The following is a 15,507-nucleotide window of genomic DNA, read 5'->3' as shown; positions in this document are numbered from 1 at the left end:
GTGTTTTGTGGACTCGCTGAGGCTCCTCCAAACGCGGTTTATGGGGCAGACGACCCCTCCGGGAGGTTCCATGTGTCTGCAGTGGCTGTTTCATCCAAGCGTGGGCAATATTTTAAAAGTTCTGGTTTCATTCCAGTTCACAAGTTTCAAAAAATGCATAAACATTCAGAGCGATTTTTTTTGTTTGTTTAAACATTGGTTCAGATAGAAGATACCCTTTCTTTGTCTGGGTTCAAGATTTTGCCACGTAATGCTCTGGTTTGGGGGCTTGGTTCCTTTCTGGTCCATGGAGGCAGAGATGGCCTGGCTCCTCCTTTACTCACAGAGGTGACTTCATGTCCGTTTCCTTCTCTGTCAAGTGGGACATCTGGGAGGATTATATAAGAGAGGGATTTTAAGCTGGCACAGCGCCTGGCACACAATAGGAGCCTCGCCCCCTTCTTCTCTGAGCGACCAGCCTTGTTTTTGATGGAGCGGAAGTTTCCAGCAGGGAGACAAGGATGAGATCCCTTACACGGCTGAGCCAGGGGCTTTCAGGTTCCCATCAGGCCCTTCTGCCTCTCAGACCACTGCCCAGGTCTGCCTTGGCTCCTGTGACATTGTCCCTTGCGCAGTGGTGACATCCCAGAGCCCCTTCTGAACCTGTCTTGTTTTGTTTTGTTTTCCAGATGTTTGAGACAGAGGTGGTTGAGAAGAGGGAGATGCCCTTGGAGGAAGGGAAGGGGCCCGGTGCTGAAGATCCCCCACCCAGCAAGGACCCCTCTCCAAGCCGGGAGCCTTCTCCAGGCCAAGACCTCCCATCCAACAAGGATTCACCTTCTGCCCAGGAGCCCTCTCCTGGCCAAGAATCACCATCCTGTAAAGCCTCAGCTTCCTGCAAGGAACTCCCTCCAGGCCAAGAACCCCTGCCAAGCAAGGACTCCCCACCATGCAAGGAACCCTCTCCAGCCCCAGACCTCCCACCCTGCCAGGACCTTCCTGCTGGCCAAGAGACCCCTCCCAGCCAGGAGCCTCCACTCAGCCGAGTCCTCCCTGCCATCCAGGACCCCCCTGCCCAGGATGCTCCTCCCTGTCAAGACTTGCCTCCCAGCCAGGTGCCCCCACCAGCCAAGGCCCTTGCCGAGGTGACCACGAGCTCCGGGGACCCACCAGCAGCCCCTGGGGACCCGCCCAGGGCCTGCAAGCCGAACTTCGTGATCCCCGAGGTCCGTCTGGATAGCACCTACAGCCAGAAGGCGGGGGCAGAGGGGGGCAGCTCGGAAGAAGAGGATGACGCAGAGGAGGCTGAGGAGGGGGATGAGGGCCACGAGGGCGAGGAAGACGACGATGAGGACACGAGCGATGACAACTACGGAGGGCGCAGTGAGGCCAAGCGCAGCAGCATGATCGAGACGGGCCAGGGCGCCGAGGGTGGCCTCTCACTGCGCGTGCAGAACTCGCTGCGGCGCCGGACGCACAGCGAGGGCAGCCTGCTGCAGGAGACCCGTGGGCCCTGCTTCGCCTCTGACACCACCTTGCACTGCTCTGACAGCGAGGGCTCCTCGCCCACCTGGGCCATCCCTTCACCCAGCACCCTCAAGAAGGAACTGGGCCGCAATGGTGGCTCCATGCACCATCTCTCCCTCTTTTTCACGGGACACAGGAAGGTAAGAAGGACAAGGGTGGGGGGCTGAGATGGGGGAGCAGGCCCAGGGGCTACAGGGGAGCAGCAGTCACCCCGTCCCTTCTCCTCTCCCCTAAGCCTCCTGGTGAAATGTCTAGGGTGGGAACTGTCTTCCCATTTGACAGAGGATAAAACTGAGGCCCAGAGAGAACAAGAAGCCTGGACTTAAACCCATGACTTTACCACATCAGATGCTGAGTTCTTACAGCTCCATTGTACTACTACTAGTCCCCACAGGAAGTAGAGCAGGTATGGCCCAGGATATTGGGTGTTTGGATCTAAATGGCTGTAGACAATAGCTGGAGAAATAGAGAGTTATAGATTTAGATCCGGTTCAGGCCTAGCCAGATCAGAAATCCATCAATGATGACACCGATGACAATGACAAAGCACATTAACTCTGTGCCAGCACTTTCTAAGCAATTTACATGGACTCATCCATTCTCACAACAGCCCTATATTTCCATTTTACAGATGAGGAAACTGAGGCACAGACAAGTTATACAACCTGTTCATGGTCACAGTTTATAAATGGCTGGACCAGAATTAGAATTGGGCTCCAGGGTTGGAGCTCTTAATCACCAGGCTATTTGCCTCTTGCAAATATTTATAAACAGATGAGTAAGTGTATATTGATTTCCTGCTGAGGGCCAAACTCTGTGCTCTGCGCCACAGCAGGGGCTACAGAAATGTTGGGGGACTGCTCTCAGCCTGCAAGGAATGCGTTATCTGTGTGGGTGGGGAAGGCGGCCTAGCGGCGACTAGTTTGCACTTGGCCCTGAAGCCCACCAGCCAGCTTGGGTCTGGGCCGTGTTTCTCAGTTTCTTTGTGGCCTTGGGGGAACTAGCTCCAAAAAGTAAGAATTAGTGGCACTAATGTCCCAAGATGGGTTGAGGCTGAACCAGACCAGCCTGGTGCCTGGAGACACTCTTTTGAGGCGCCAGTGTCTGCACAAGGTGTTGTGGGATGTGAGGCTAGGCAGGTGGGGGTGGTCCGGGTCCGTGGCGGGCAGTGACCCCCCAAGATCTGGGGGCTTAGGGAGGAGACCATCAGGGAAAGCTTCTGGAGAAAGGAGCCTCCACACTCGGCCTTCAAGGTTGAGCAGGTTTAGGATAGGCAGAGACGCTGAGGTGGACATCTGTAAAAGAGGAAATGACCTGGACAAAACTGTGTGCTACACCCCAGTCTGGCTGGAGCAGGGGATTCCTGAAGGGTAGGGATGGGGGACAGTGCCAGTCCTCCATCCAAACCCATGACAGGTGCCACTAATGGAGTCCCCCACTCTTTCGCACTGAGTTAGGGCATGGCCTCGGAAGCCTTCTTGGCTTCTCAGCCTCCAGCTATGAGGCAGACATGGCACTTAAGAAGATACATCTCAGGGAATCTGTTGCCTCCAGCCATTTCCTGATGTGGTGGGTGCAGAGGACAGCTAGTAACTCAGTCCTACCAAGTTGGGGCCTCAGGCTCATTCAGGCCAGGCCTGGCTACCCTCTCTGGAGGTGGCCCTCCACCTGCCGTGGACCCCCCATCCTGATTCCCACACTGGACCCTTCCGAGTTTTGTCCTCCCCTTGTCCCAATAAATTCACACCTTGGTGCATACCCTTCTAGTTCTTCAGCTTAGGTGATCTCGGCTCCTATTTTGGAACAGATGCTTCTGCCGGAAGGTCCGGTAGCTCTGGAACAGCTCTCTCCTGCCTCGGCTTCCTCCTTTGGGTGCCCAAGGTCCCCACTGGCAGCCCCCTCCTCCCTTTTGGGTCTGTTGCTTCCTTTTTTGGGCTGGAGTGACTGAGCTGGCTCCCAGCTCCGAGGTAGCCCCCCTTCCATGTGGTTTCCACTTAACAGGCCTTGAGTCCTTCATCCCTCCAGCCAGCTGGCTTCAGTGGAAACCACCCTTGTCAAGGGGACGGAAGGCCTGCACTGGGCAAGCAGCCTGGTCTAGCTCCAGCCTTCACTGGCCTTGGGCCCTGGGCAAGTTCTTGCCCTTCTCTGAGCCTCAGTTTCCTCACTGGTGAAATGGGTATGGTAATAATACCTCCTTCTTGCTGGGAAGATTAAATAGCATGACTTGGGGGTGGTGGTAGACCAGCACCCGGTCCTCAGCACCTAGAGGGTACCCCGTAAATGGTGAGCATGTTGATGAAGAGAAAGAGGAGGACCGTGGAATCAAGAGTGGTGGCAGTCATCCTGACATTCACGAAGGACCTCCAGACCCCTTTTCTTACCTGCTCTACATTGCTGCAAGGTGGGACTGGGACTGGCCTTTCAAGACGTCTTTCACGACGAGGCTGAGCCTTCCAGAAAAGTCCCTTGCCCCAGGCTTCACAGCAAGGAATGGAAGCTGCAAAATGGCCCCATCCTTTCCTGGACCTCTCTGGCTCGACTTCAGACCCTGCACATCTCAAGTAGGGAAGGGGATACTGGCAGAGGGCAGAGGCCACGGGTTCCCCTGTGACTTCCGTCTTCCTTGCCTGGGCCTGGCTTGCCCAGGATGGTCAACTGATGGTGCCAGGCCACCGTTCCCAGGCAGCGCCAGGCAAGAGGCAGAGGGGAGTCTCATCTCTGCCTCCTCCTTTCAGGTCCTGAGACCTTGCCCAGGTCACTTCCTTTTCTTTGAGTCTCAGTTTTCCTTATAAAATGGGGATGTTGGGTCTTTGTGGAGTCATCCTGAGGAATCATAAGGTAGCAGCATGTAGAAAGCTCTGCGCTGGGTACAGGAGAAGCTTTGTGCACGTGGCTTTGACCTTGTGATGACGTGAGGCTGCAGGAAAGCCAGGTGGGGCAGACATGGCCTTTGGCTGGTCATTTGTGCTGCCGAGTGGCTAAGCTGGGGCTGCCCATCATAAGGGTGGCACTTAGCCCTGGTGCTTGTTCCTATGCTGCCCCCTCCCCTAACTCCTGTCATCCTGCCCTCTGGTGTATAGAGTGATTTCTGCCGCAAGTATCAGAACCAGGGGAGTCTTAGAGTCGTTTGGTTGGGCCCGGTCATCTCACAGAGAGGGAAAGGCCCCCCAAGGTTACCTGGGAGACACTGTCTGCTCCTGACTCCCTGTGTGAGTTGAGTTGTCCCACGGTGCCCCCTGCTGTCAGACCCCTGCCTTGCTGGTGCACCCCTGGAGGCCCAGCGGGGCAGATCTGCAGGCCTGCATCTGGCCTTTTCCAGGGGAGCCAGAGAAGCTCCGGAGAGAAAATTCTGCAACTGGGCCGGCGTGCTGCCACCAACTCCCACCCCAGCCCGGCTGGGCCCCTCCCTGGTCTTGCTGCTTCCCCCTCCACCCAAAGAGGCTGGCCTGGGCAGAGGCTGTGCACATGGGTGTCAGCCCTGCTGCATGGACCTTCCCGCCTGGGCCAGAGGCCAGACGAGGTGACCCCCACGGTGCCCTGCCAGCTCCAAGATGTGATAACGTGTTTGAGCCTCCTATTTAAAAAAAAAAAAAGTCCAAAGACGAATTGTTTCCTATGTCTAAAAAAAATAAGCATGGAGTTTAGATCCAGTATTTCCAGTTGGTTCTGTTGGGGGTGGGAGGAGCTGCCAAGCTAGCCAGGCCTGGCCAGGGTGGCCCCAGAGGTCAGACCAGGACCCTAGGAGAGCCCTTCTTCCCGGGGGCGCTGCGGAGCCCAGGCTGAAATTCTCTACTATTTGCCCGCTCTGGGAGTCCAGGCAAGTTGACTAACGGCTCCAGGCCTCAGTTTCCTTGGCTGAAAACTGGGATCAATAACAGCAAACAACTCTTAGAAGTGGCAGGAGATTCAATTAGGTAGTGCATAGGAGAGCACTCAGCACAGTGCCTGGCAGATAGTGAGTGCTCAAGAAATGAGGGCAATAACCATGCTAGCTATTGCACACTGCATGTGTATTAACTTAATCCTCCTGCCAGCCCTCCAAGGTAGGTCCAATTATTTTCCTTATTATGCAAACAAAAAAAAAAAAGAAGAAGAAGAAGAAGAAAAAGGAAACTGAGGCCTAGAGTGGGGAAGGAACTTAGCTAAGGTCAGCTGGCTAATTGACTGAGCTAGGATTCAAATCCAGGTGGTTTAGAGTCTACACTCCTAACCACCTCTATTACCACGGTTATAATTACAGTGAGAATTATAATTATTATTCTGAGAGGCGGCAAGCTCCCAGTCCTTGGAGGTGGCCAGGCGGGGCTGGGCAGGCACCAGGGATCCCTGCCTGGGGTGAAAGGAAGACTGGGTGGTGCCTGGCTCGCTCCATCTGCCCTCCAGCAGGGCAAGCCCTGCCGAGAGACCGAGGCGGCGGAGTCCCGGGGCTGGGAATCAGATCCTTGTGTTGCAATCTCAGTTTCTCCTCTGAGAGAAGGCCCCCAGGGATTCCCCAGCTCCCAGGCTCCGAGCTGCCCAGGCCCCTCTATCATACTGAAGACGATCCCTTCCCAGCTGTGGAAGGAAGAGCCCATTTCCCAGCAGCGCAGAGGCTGGGCCTGGCGGGCGGGAGGGGTCCCCAGGCCCATTGTGTAGGGCCGATAAAGTGCGGAAGCCGAGGTTAGAATGGGAGGAAGCGCAGGGCCCACGGGCTCTTTCCCACGGGTGGGGGCCCGGGCGCTGCCAGGCGGGCCAGCATGACCGCAGCCTGTGCGGTGAGGAGGGGACAGCACCCTGGGTGCCAGGGCCAGGCCCCGGGGCCCCAGACCTCATCCTGGGGAATCTCCCACCAGCCCTGTGGAGCGGCCAACTCCGCGCCTGCGCCCTGGCTGAGAGGCTGGGATGCTGAGCCCAAGTCGGTAGAAGCAGGATCCGTGCCCAGGCCTGGCTTCCACCCCAAGCTCTAGAATCACACACCATATAAGGGTGTGTGCCTGTGTGTGCACGTACGCACACGTGTGTTTACAACTCTGATGGGCGGCGTTCTCAGGAAGAAGGTGGCATTTCCTCTGAGTCTTTCACTAAAAACAGTAAAAAAAGTACCCTGTGGTTGCATCCTCTGGTGGGGAAACCCAGGTCTTTATTTGACAGATCTAGATCCCGGCTTTGTATCTAGATGCTGGGTATCCTTGGGCATGTGACTTAACATCTCTGAGCTTCCGTTTACTTTATGGGTTTACTGTGAGGATTAATGAGAAAGTATCTGGGTAATGCTCCTCTCTGTGTCTGGCTTACAGTGTAAACTTCATAAAAGAAGCTATAATTTACCCATCCATCCTTTGCCTGGACATTGGAGGTTGGGTGGTGCTCCATGGAGGCTAGTAGCTACTCCTGCTGGCTGTATCTGGATTAAAACCACCTTTTCCCTTAGAATTAAGAGCACAGCATTTAAAGGCTCAGCCCATATTCTTTAATCTACAGATGAGGAAACTGAGGCCCAAGGTGGATCCCATGAAGAGTGGGAGCTGGGGTCCTCAGCTGGTGGCCTCCTGCCCTGTCCTGAGACACAGTGACCATGCCCAGCCCGTCCTGGGCTCTGGCTCCAGCTCCTCTGCCGACTCAGAGCATTTCCTAGGCTCCTGTTCTGGGGGCCCTGTGGGGCCCTGGGTCTCGCCTGGCCAGTGAGGATGCAGAGTCACAGGCAGAGCGAGGGAGACCCGGGGCAGCCCCCATCCAGATGGCGGGAGTGTGGAGTGGCCTGGAGGAGAGGAGAGGTGACAGATTGGGAGGAGCAAAGATGGAGGGGAAGAACAGAGAGGGCGTTCCAGGAGGGGGCACAGCATGGGCAAAAGTGGGAAATGGGGGTGGGGAGGGGCGGAACCTGTGGGCTGTGATGAGGCTGCTGGGGCTGAGGTCGCAGGCCCTGGATCAAGCAGCAAGGGCCTCACACTGGCCTTCCCCAGTCTGCTTCCCTTCTCTCTTGATTCATTCATTCATCTGACAAACACTGAGCTCCTGATGTGTGCCAGGCCCTGTAGACATGACCCAGGCAGACAGAGGCCTTGCTCTCAGGAGCTCACTGTTGAGCAGAGAAGGCGGATTTGGAGCAAGCCATTTTGAGTGTGGGGGAGCCTCAAAGGGGGATGGAGGGGGCACAAGCCTAGTCTAGGGCTGAGGGAAGCCTTCCCAGGTGAGGAAGCATTTAAGCTGCTTAACCAGTTCTAGATCTTACCTGAGCCTAGATCTTAGAAGGGAAGGGAGGTGGGCAGGTCATACAGGCACCCCCACAGAAGGAACAGCACATGCAGGCTTGAAATGAGGGGACAGGGCAGATAAGGACACGGAGAGTCAAGGAGGGAGCTGGAGCAGGGGTCAGGCTGGAAAAGTAACTGAAGGAATTAAAGCCAGATGTTCAAATGGAGCTTTCTGCCCAAGTCCTAAGATGGTAGACCCGGGATGTCACGTTATGGAGTTTAGACATTATCCCGAGGGCACTCAGCAACCACGGAAGGTTTAAGGCAAGAGACGTGCTCTCAGGCCTGTGTGATGATTCACTTTCCACAGTGCCAACCTATCCCAGGTCTCCTTTGAACCTCAGAATCCTGTGAATTAGTCATTATGATCACCACTTTAGAAATGAAGGAATGAGGCTCAGAGAGGGGTGGTGACTTAGCCCAGTCACACAGCGCATCCTGACTAGAGCCCAGCTCTGTGGCCTGCCCCACTGCCTGGGACAGTGACTTGCCGCCTTAGTACCGTTCTTCCAGCTTCTTCCCAGCCAGCGGGTTCCTGCACGCACCAGGAGACCCTTATAGCTGGAGGCTTTGCAGAGCCAACCACTACACATATAAGCTGTTCCCTGCGGTGGGGTCTCCCTCCCTCACCTGTTCTGTGAGGGGTGGAAGCTTTGGGAGGTGGGGAGGGCTGGCTGCAGGAGCCCTTGCCTCCCCGGGCCTCCTTTGCCTCTCTTTGCTGCCCAGGCTGCAATGCCTCTGTCTTCTCTCCTCAGATGAGCGGGTCCGACGCGGTTGGGGATGATGATGAAGCCTCCAGGAAGAGAAAGAGCAAAAACCTGTACGTTGTAAAGATCCGTGGCCTTCACCCTTGCAGCCAGGGAGGCTCCCCTGCGCCCTTCTTCCTCCTCGGCCCTCGGGCTTGTCTCTCCTCCAGGCTGCAGGTGGGGAGATGAGGCTCTGCCCAGACCTGCCCACAGCGCCAGGCATTAATGAACAGTAGGTTCTTGGGGCTTAGCATGGCTCCACGGTAGGTCTCTGGGGTCCTCAGTGAGTGCCTGGCACTGCCCTAAGCATCCTTGCAGGGGCCTGGGGCTGCCTTTTTGATCCCAGAGCAAGGCAAGGGACCTGGAAGCTGTAACACAAGCAGAGCCTCAGCCAGTTTGCCCTGGTTCTGACCCAGCCTCTGAGCCAAGCAGTGGCCGAGTGACCTTGGGCAAGACCTTTGCTCCCTCTGGGCTCCCTCCCCTTGCGTGACCTGAGAAAGGGCTGAACTGAGTTCCGGAGGTTCTCCTTTCTCCTCCAGCCTTGAGCTTTTGGATGTTAACATCTCGGGCATTGCCAGGAGGGGGCGCTGCTGGCCCAGACAGCGGATTCACGCTCGGGTCCCCTATTACTTTCGTTTTGGAGGTTTCTCAAGAGTTGCCAATTAATGGAGTGGGTTTGTGGGGGTGGGGGTTCTCCTTAGGTTTCCTGAGGAGCCTGAAGCCTCAGAGACGGGGAAGAATGGGAAGAAGGCACACAGTGGTCCCCAGAGGGTGCCCCTTCCCCTCCAGCCTGGCAGTGCCCTGCATTGTGTCTGGAGGGGGGGTGAGGGGAACAAGACCCCTTCCCAGATAGACGTGTGGCCCTCCTCCCTGGTCTTGACCTTGGTCTGGGTCCACTTCCTAGAAACAGTTTCTCGCCCCAGCTCCCCTTCCCTCTCCAGCTTTCTGCAGCAACTGCAGCGTCTTCCACTCTCCAGCCAGGGACAATTGACACTTTGCAGGGAAGGCAAAAGGCTGAGTTGCTGTGGGAGCAGGAGAGTTCCCCGGGGTGCAGGGCCGTACAGGGTAGGCTTCCTGGGTGCCCAGGGCTAGCTGCACGGCTGTCCCTCCAGCTCCAGCCTCCTTCCAGAACGGGCACTGCATTTTAAATGCCTGAAGCTTATACTCGAAGCTTAGCCAAGGACTCAGGATCTGAGATAATAATAAAAATAGCAAACAATTATCGTGCCAGGCTCTCATCTATGTGCATTACATAGAGCACCTAATTTAATCTTCACCACAGATTAGGCATTATTATTATCCTTATTTTACAAATGAGTAAACTGAGGCACAAAGAGATTAACTTACTTGTCACCTAGCAAGTAAGTGGCAGAGCTCAGATCCGAAACCTGGCGTGCTAGCTGATACCTAAGCTCCGTGCAGAGACCTCCTGATGTGGGTCACTTTCCATCACGTCCCTGCCAAATAGCATTTGAGCCCCTAGTGACAGGAGTCCTCTCCCCCAGGAGCCAGTCATTCCATCTTTTCATGGCTTTCATTGGTGGGAAGTGCTCCTTTAGCTTCCTCTTATGGGTCCCTGTTCTGCCCTCTGGGCTCACATGGGGACACAAAGGGTCCTTCTGCCCCCTGCCATCCCTCCTCGGTTTGCCCAGGATCTTTGGGTGGTAAAAGGAGGTCATGGGAATCAGAGACTTCCAAGGGCCTCTCCAGCTGAGCTCTGCAGCTGCCAGTCTGCCCAGTTTGCCTGGCCAGGAGAAAAGCCATGGCCGGATTGGAGCCCCAGCCTCCTGCAGCCACAGAGAAATGCAGTGGGCTCTGAGCAAGCATGGAGCCCAGGCAGATGGAGGTGCCCTGCAGGGTGTGCCCTGGACCTCAGGCAAGCCCCCTACCCCCCCCCCCAGTGACCACCACCGCAGTCCCAGTCCCCCTACCCACCCACCACTCACCCCCACCCTGGGCTTCTGTGTCCTCTACTGGATGGTGGGCCTGTAGCAGGGGCTCCACAAGGCACAGAACTTTCTCACTAAGTTCTTACTTGGAAACTTGGCGATCAGAGAGGTTAGGTAACTTGACAAAAGGCGCAGTTACTGCTGGAGGTGGGATTTGAACTCAGGCCTGCCTGGTTCCAGAACCTCAGCTCTTAACCTCCACCCAGTACCACTTTCCCTAATCATATAGGGCATCCCCAAAGTCTTAGTGCGATTTTAAGCTTTAATAGCTTCAGAAGTATAACTGCTACAAACTGGCAGAATGCCTTTGAAAGTTTAAGTTTTCCATTTCTTTTGCCGTTATTTCTTTTTGTGATTTTGATAATAACGTTTTAATTTTAACTTATGGCTTCAGTCAGCATTTTCCATCTTTCATCAGAACGATGGAAATAAAAAATTAAGGTAAAAAATTATTCTTCAAAATCACAAAACTAAATGTGCATAAAAATTTAAGCAAACTTTCAAATGACATTTAGCAAGTTTGTAGCATTTGTGCTTCTGAAGTTACTAAGGCTTAAAACTGTACTAAGACTTTGGGGACCCTGTATAATCATGGTTCCCAGCCCGAGCCCCTGGGTAGGCAGGAGCTGTTCCCGGAGGTGCCCACTGTTGGAGGTCTGGGGGTGAGGCAAAGGGGAGGGGGCGTCAGCCCGAGGCTTTAACCCATTCCTTGCCAGCAGTTTGCCCTGCCGAGCACTGAAGTCCAGTGCCTCCTGGGGGTGTGTCCAGGCTAAAAATGGTTCTTGGCTAAAAATAGCCTGGCCTGCCTCTCTGGTGGGCAGGGCCTCCCCTCCCTCCCTCCCTCTTTCCCTCCCAGCAATTTGCTGACTTGTTTTCTCCTCCTTCCCCCCCTCCCCTGCATTGCCATGGTAACCGGGAGGCTGGTCACAAATAACTGGGTCTGGCTTCCTGCCTGGGCCCGCCCCAGAGGCTCCCCTTGCAGACACATGCCCCTTTCACGGGCTCCCTCTCTGGGTTGGCCAGGAGGGATATTTTTTTTCTGTCCCCCCCCCCCCCCACCGCCGCCATCCCTCCCATTTCCTGACTCCTCCTGTCTGAGGCCCATCCCCAGCCTGTGCCTGCGAGTCCAGTCGTTGGGCGGGGATCCCAGCGAGCGCTCCGGCTGCAGGCTGCCCCGTTGTTGCCCACCCGCCCGCCTGCCTGCCTGGGACGCAGGGTGGGGGCAGGAGCCCGGGGGCGTTCCCTGCAGACCGTCCCGGGGCCCCAAGGTCGGGCTGCAGAGATGCTCCGTGGCATGTATCTCACGCGCAACGGGAACCTGCAGAGGCGGCACACGATGAAGGAGTAGGTGCTCCTGGCCCCCGCCCACACCCCGCGTTTGCAGGGGCCGAGGCTGCCAGGCTGACCGACCCCTTCTCTGCTTCTGCCACCAGAGCCAAGGACATGAAGAACAAGCTGGGCATCTTCAGGCGGCGGAACGAGTCCCCCGGGGCCCAGCCATCGGGCAAAGCAGACAAAGTGACAAAGTCCTTCAAGTAAGTCTCCCCGGGCACCCCTCAGACCACCCAGGCATCCCCTGGCCCCGGGGAGCAGGGCTGAGAGGTGGGGTTGTGGCAGGAGGGGTTTTGTTGGCTTGACCCAGCTCAGGGGAGCTGGGGGCTCTCACAGAGGGCGCCTGGAATCTGCTGAGCAGCCACCCTGGGAAGGGAGGCCAGGCAGGGTGGAGGGTGGGGGGCTCGCAGTGGTGCTGGCCCTAAGAAAGGAGAAAGGGGGCTGGGGGTGGGCCGAGATGCTGGCGGCTGGAGCTGCCTCCCTCCCAGGCTCCCCGCCCGGCTCAGCTGCTGTCTGGACCCGGGGCAGCCAACAAAGGCTTCCTAGCCCCAGCCTCCCTCCAGGCCTCACTGTGCCCCTTTCTTTGCCCCCCCCCAGGCCCACCTCAGAGGAAGCCCTCAAGTGGGGTGAGTCCTTGGAGAAGCTGCTGCTTCACAAATGTAAGTGGGGGCCGCTGGCCCATTTTCCCTGCCCTGTGCTCTCTCCCTCCTTCCCTCCCCCTCTTCCTTCCTTCCTCACCCAGGCTCAGAGAGCCCATCTCCTCCTGGAGAAGTAGAGGCTGGGCCCAGGCAGAGGTCCTTGGTTCGGCTTTGGGATTGGCTTCTGCCAGCCGCTCTCTGCCCACAGGAGCTGGCACTGCTTGCTAGAGGCCGTTGGGACCTGTGTGCTCAGACCCATATTCCCAGAATAACAGTAAACATTTCCATGTACTGAAGGCTTACACTAGGCCAAGTATGTAGCCTTTTTGTGGACAGGGTCCATCTGATCTTCACAGGGCTCCAGGAGAGGGGGCTGATGACCCCCATTTACAGATGAGGAAACTGAGGCATAGATGGGGGAGAGGCCTGCCCAAGGCAGTGGCAAGGCTGGGACCACATCCCAGGCCCCTGGCTCCCAGGGACGGGCAATCTTGCTAAGCTCCCGGTGTTTTTTTCTCTCAAGGCCCCGGAAGGGTAAGCTGGGGGCTCCTGAGGGCAAGAGAAGCCCCTCTCACCCAGGGTCGGGCTTCTTGTCACAGATGGGTTAGCGGTGTTCCAGGCCTTCCTGCGCACGGAGTTCAGTGAGGAGAACCTGGAGTTCTGGCTGGCATGCGAGGACTTCAAGAAGGTCAAGTCACAGTCCAAGATGGCGGCCAAGGCCAAGAAGATCTTTGCTGAATACATCGCCATCCAGGCGTGCAAGGAGGTAAAGCCTCCAGCTGGGCCCAGAGTCCCACAAGCCCCCTTGCCCAGTGGCCCTTCAGGGATTGGAGTGCTGGCAGCCTCATGGAGCCAGCCGGCAGCTTAGGAAGGGGAGAGGGCAGAGGGACTGTCAGGAGCCATGTGCCCAGGGCAGAGAGCAAGCAAACTGGGGCCAGGAAAAGAACAGAGTCCTGATTAATAATAAAAATTGCCACCATCTGGGGGCTGCTGTGTGCCCGGCACATGTGAAGCCCTTTATGTATGTGCTGCTGCATTTAATCCTTACAACCACCACCAAAATAAGTAATATCACCTATTTGTAATATTGCCTTCATTTTTAAAATGAGGAGACCATCTCAGAGAACCTACTCACAGCAGCTAACATCTATTGAGTGCTTACTGTTTGTGAGGCACTGTGCAGAGTGCTTTCTGTGGGTGATCCTGTTTAATTTTCAGAATCACTTGAGGAATGTCCATTATTCCTAGCCTACAGATAAGACAACTGAAGCTCAGACACTTAGGTGATATACATGCTTAAGGTCCATGCCTGGGGGTGGCACCAGTAGGGTTTCAACCCAGGCAGCCTGACCTTAGAGGTGGCCCTGTAAACTCTGCCACCCCTGCAGTATGTACTGAGCCAGCACGTAAATCCGCTGATCTAAGGGCCTCCACTCTGAAACATAAAATGTGTAGAGCAGAGGGGCTTGGAGGTCAGAGGCTGTGTTGGTCCTATTCCTAGCATCTGATCCTTTGGGTCAGCCCCTCGCAGGTGGCCCTGACCACATCCCCTCTGCCCCCGCAGGTAAACCTGGATTCATACACTCGAGAACACACCAAGGACAACCTGCAGAGCGTCACGCGGGGCTGCTTCGACTTGGCCCAGAAGCGCATCTTTGGGCTCATGGAAAAGGACTCATACCCACGCTTTCTGCGCTCTGACCTCTATCTGGACCTCATTAACCAGAAGAAGATGAGTCCCCCACTTTAGGGGCAGCCAGGGCAGAGCTCAGTGTTCACACCCGGCGGGCTGGGCCCCCACCCCAGCTGCCTCCCTCACCCCTGCAACGGAGGGAGCAAGCAGGCCCCCAGAGGCTGCATCTCCGGATGGACAGATAGACATTTGGATGTGAGGCTGGGACCAAGAGGGACCCAGGCCACTGGAGGAATGGAAGGGCTGGCCCTTTGGGTTCCCGCTGCCCTGGTACGAGGGGGCCCAAGGGCCCTGGCAGATCAGGGGCCCTGCTGAGCCAGATCCGGAGCCACTGCTCCCCGCAGCGGAGACTTTGCTTTGACCAAGTTCCTTGAAGAACTGGCTGATGGGGCACGGGGCCTGGCCTGGGCTCCGGGGCCCTCCTGGGGGAAGGGGGGTGCCTGCTGGGGCTCACAGCTAGACCCTCTCCTTGAGTTTTATTTATTTAAACTGTAGTTGGATGCTTGGCACGTTGTCCTGTAATAGGAAACCCTTGCCTCATCAATTTTCCTAATATACAAGTGCAATATTTTAACCAACGCCTTGTGAAAAGCCACCTCACAGAGGTGGTGGCCACCACTTTCCAGTTTCAGGGGATTTGGTGGTCCAGGGCCCCAATGGTGGGCAGCCAGGCCTTCTGGACAGACGAGGGCTGTGGGGGCACTGCAGGCTGACCTCATGCAGAAGTCTGGCACTCCCAGGGTGGGGATCCCTGGGGGATTCCGAGAGAGCGTGGCACCCTCAGACGTCGTACAGCAGCCAAGTTCTGGAGCAAATAAAAGGCCTGTGTTATTTCTTGTTCTTGACCCTTTCTGTATATTCCTGGTTTTGAACCTTGCCAGGGTGACTGGGGCCTGGCGGGCTTGGTAGTGGGGCTGTCGACCCCATTCCTTGTCCCCTCTTGCCATCATCTGCCTCCTGTCCTGGAGCCGTATGTAGCAGTGAGAGCTGATCCCTGATCCCCACTTCCTCTGTGCCAGGCGCTGTGCTGCTCACGTGACATTTGTCAACTCATCTCCTCCCCAAGCCTCGGAGGTGGGTGTCATCCCCATTAGAGGAGGAGAGTAAGCACAGACTGGCAAGGCCACTTGCCCAAGGTCCTACTGCCAGCGAGTGGCAGAGACGGAGCAGCCCAGGACCAGCCACAAAGCCAGAGCTCTGATCCCTGCCCTCCACTGGCTGCAGAATAGGGTCCAACCTTGGCCACCAACTGGCTGTGTGACCTTCGTCAAGTGCCTTCCCTTCTCCGAACCACCACACTGAGATGCTAATGGAGCTCTCCGGTGGTAACAGGGATGGTTGGTTGGTTGGTGGAGGTGGGTGGGACCAGGCCCTCAGCCCGGGTGTCTGCAGACAGACTCACGGAGGCCT

At 56.4% G+C, this 15,507-nt stretch overlaps 1 protein-coding gene across 5 annotated transcripts in view; it reads left to right on the top strand.

The window, feature by feature from the left end:
* RGS3 (regulator of G protein signaling 3) overlaps positions 1-14,942 on the top strand; it is a 176,130-nt gene extending 161,188 nt beyond the window's left edge. For all 5 annotated transcript variants that reach the window (XM_037798589.1, XM_037798590.1, XM_037798591.1 and 2 more), the window contains 6 exons: positions 669-1,646; positions 8,495-8,559; positions 11,868-11,969; positions 12,364-12,425; positions 13,004-13,170; positions 13,969-14,942. In XM_037798589.1, the coding sequence (XP_037654517.1) occupies positions 669-1,646; positions 8,495-8,559; positions 11,868-11,969; positions 12,364-12,425; positions 13,004-13,170; positions 13,969-14,154 (1,560 nt within the window). In that variant the 3' untranslated portion in view covers positions 14,155-14,942. The remainder of the gene's footprint in view (positions 1-668; positions 1,647-8,494; positions 8,560-11,867; positions 11,970-12,363; positions 12,426-13,003; positions 13,171-13,968) is intronic.
* Positions 14,943-15,507: the final 565 nt, after the last annotated feature.

The sequence above is a fragment of the Choloepus didactylus genome, chromosome 10 (genome assembly GCF_015220235.1).
Source record: "Choloepus didactylus isolate mChoDid1 chromosome 10, mChoDid1.pri, whole genome shotgun sequence".
Taxonomy (NCBI): Eukaryota; Metazoa; Chordata; class Mammalia; order Pilosa; family Megalonychidae; genus Choloepus; species Choloepus didactylus.
The sequence above is the reverse complement of the archived record's forward strand: the minus strand, read 5'-3'. Positions and strand labels throughout refer to the sequence as shown.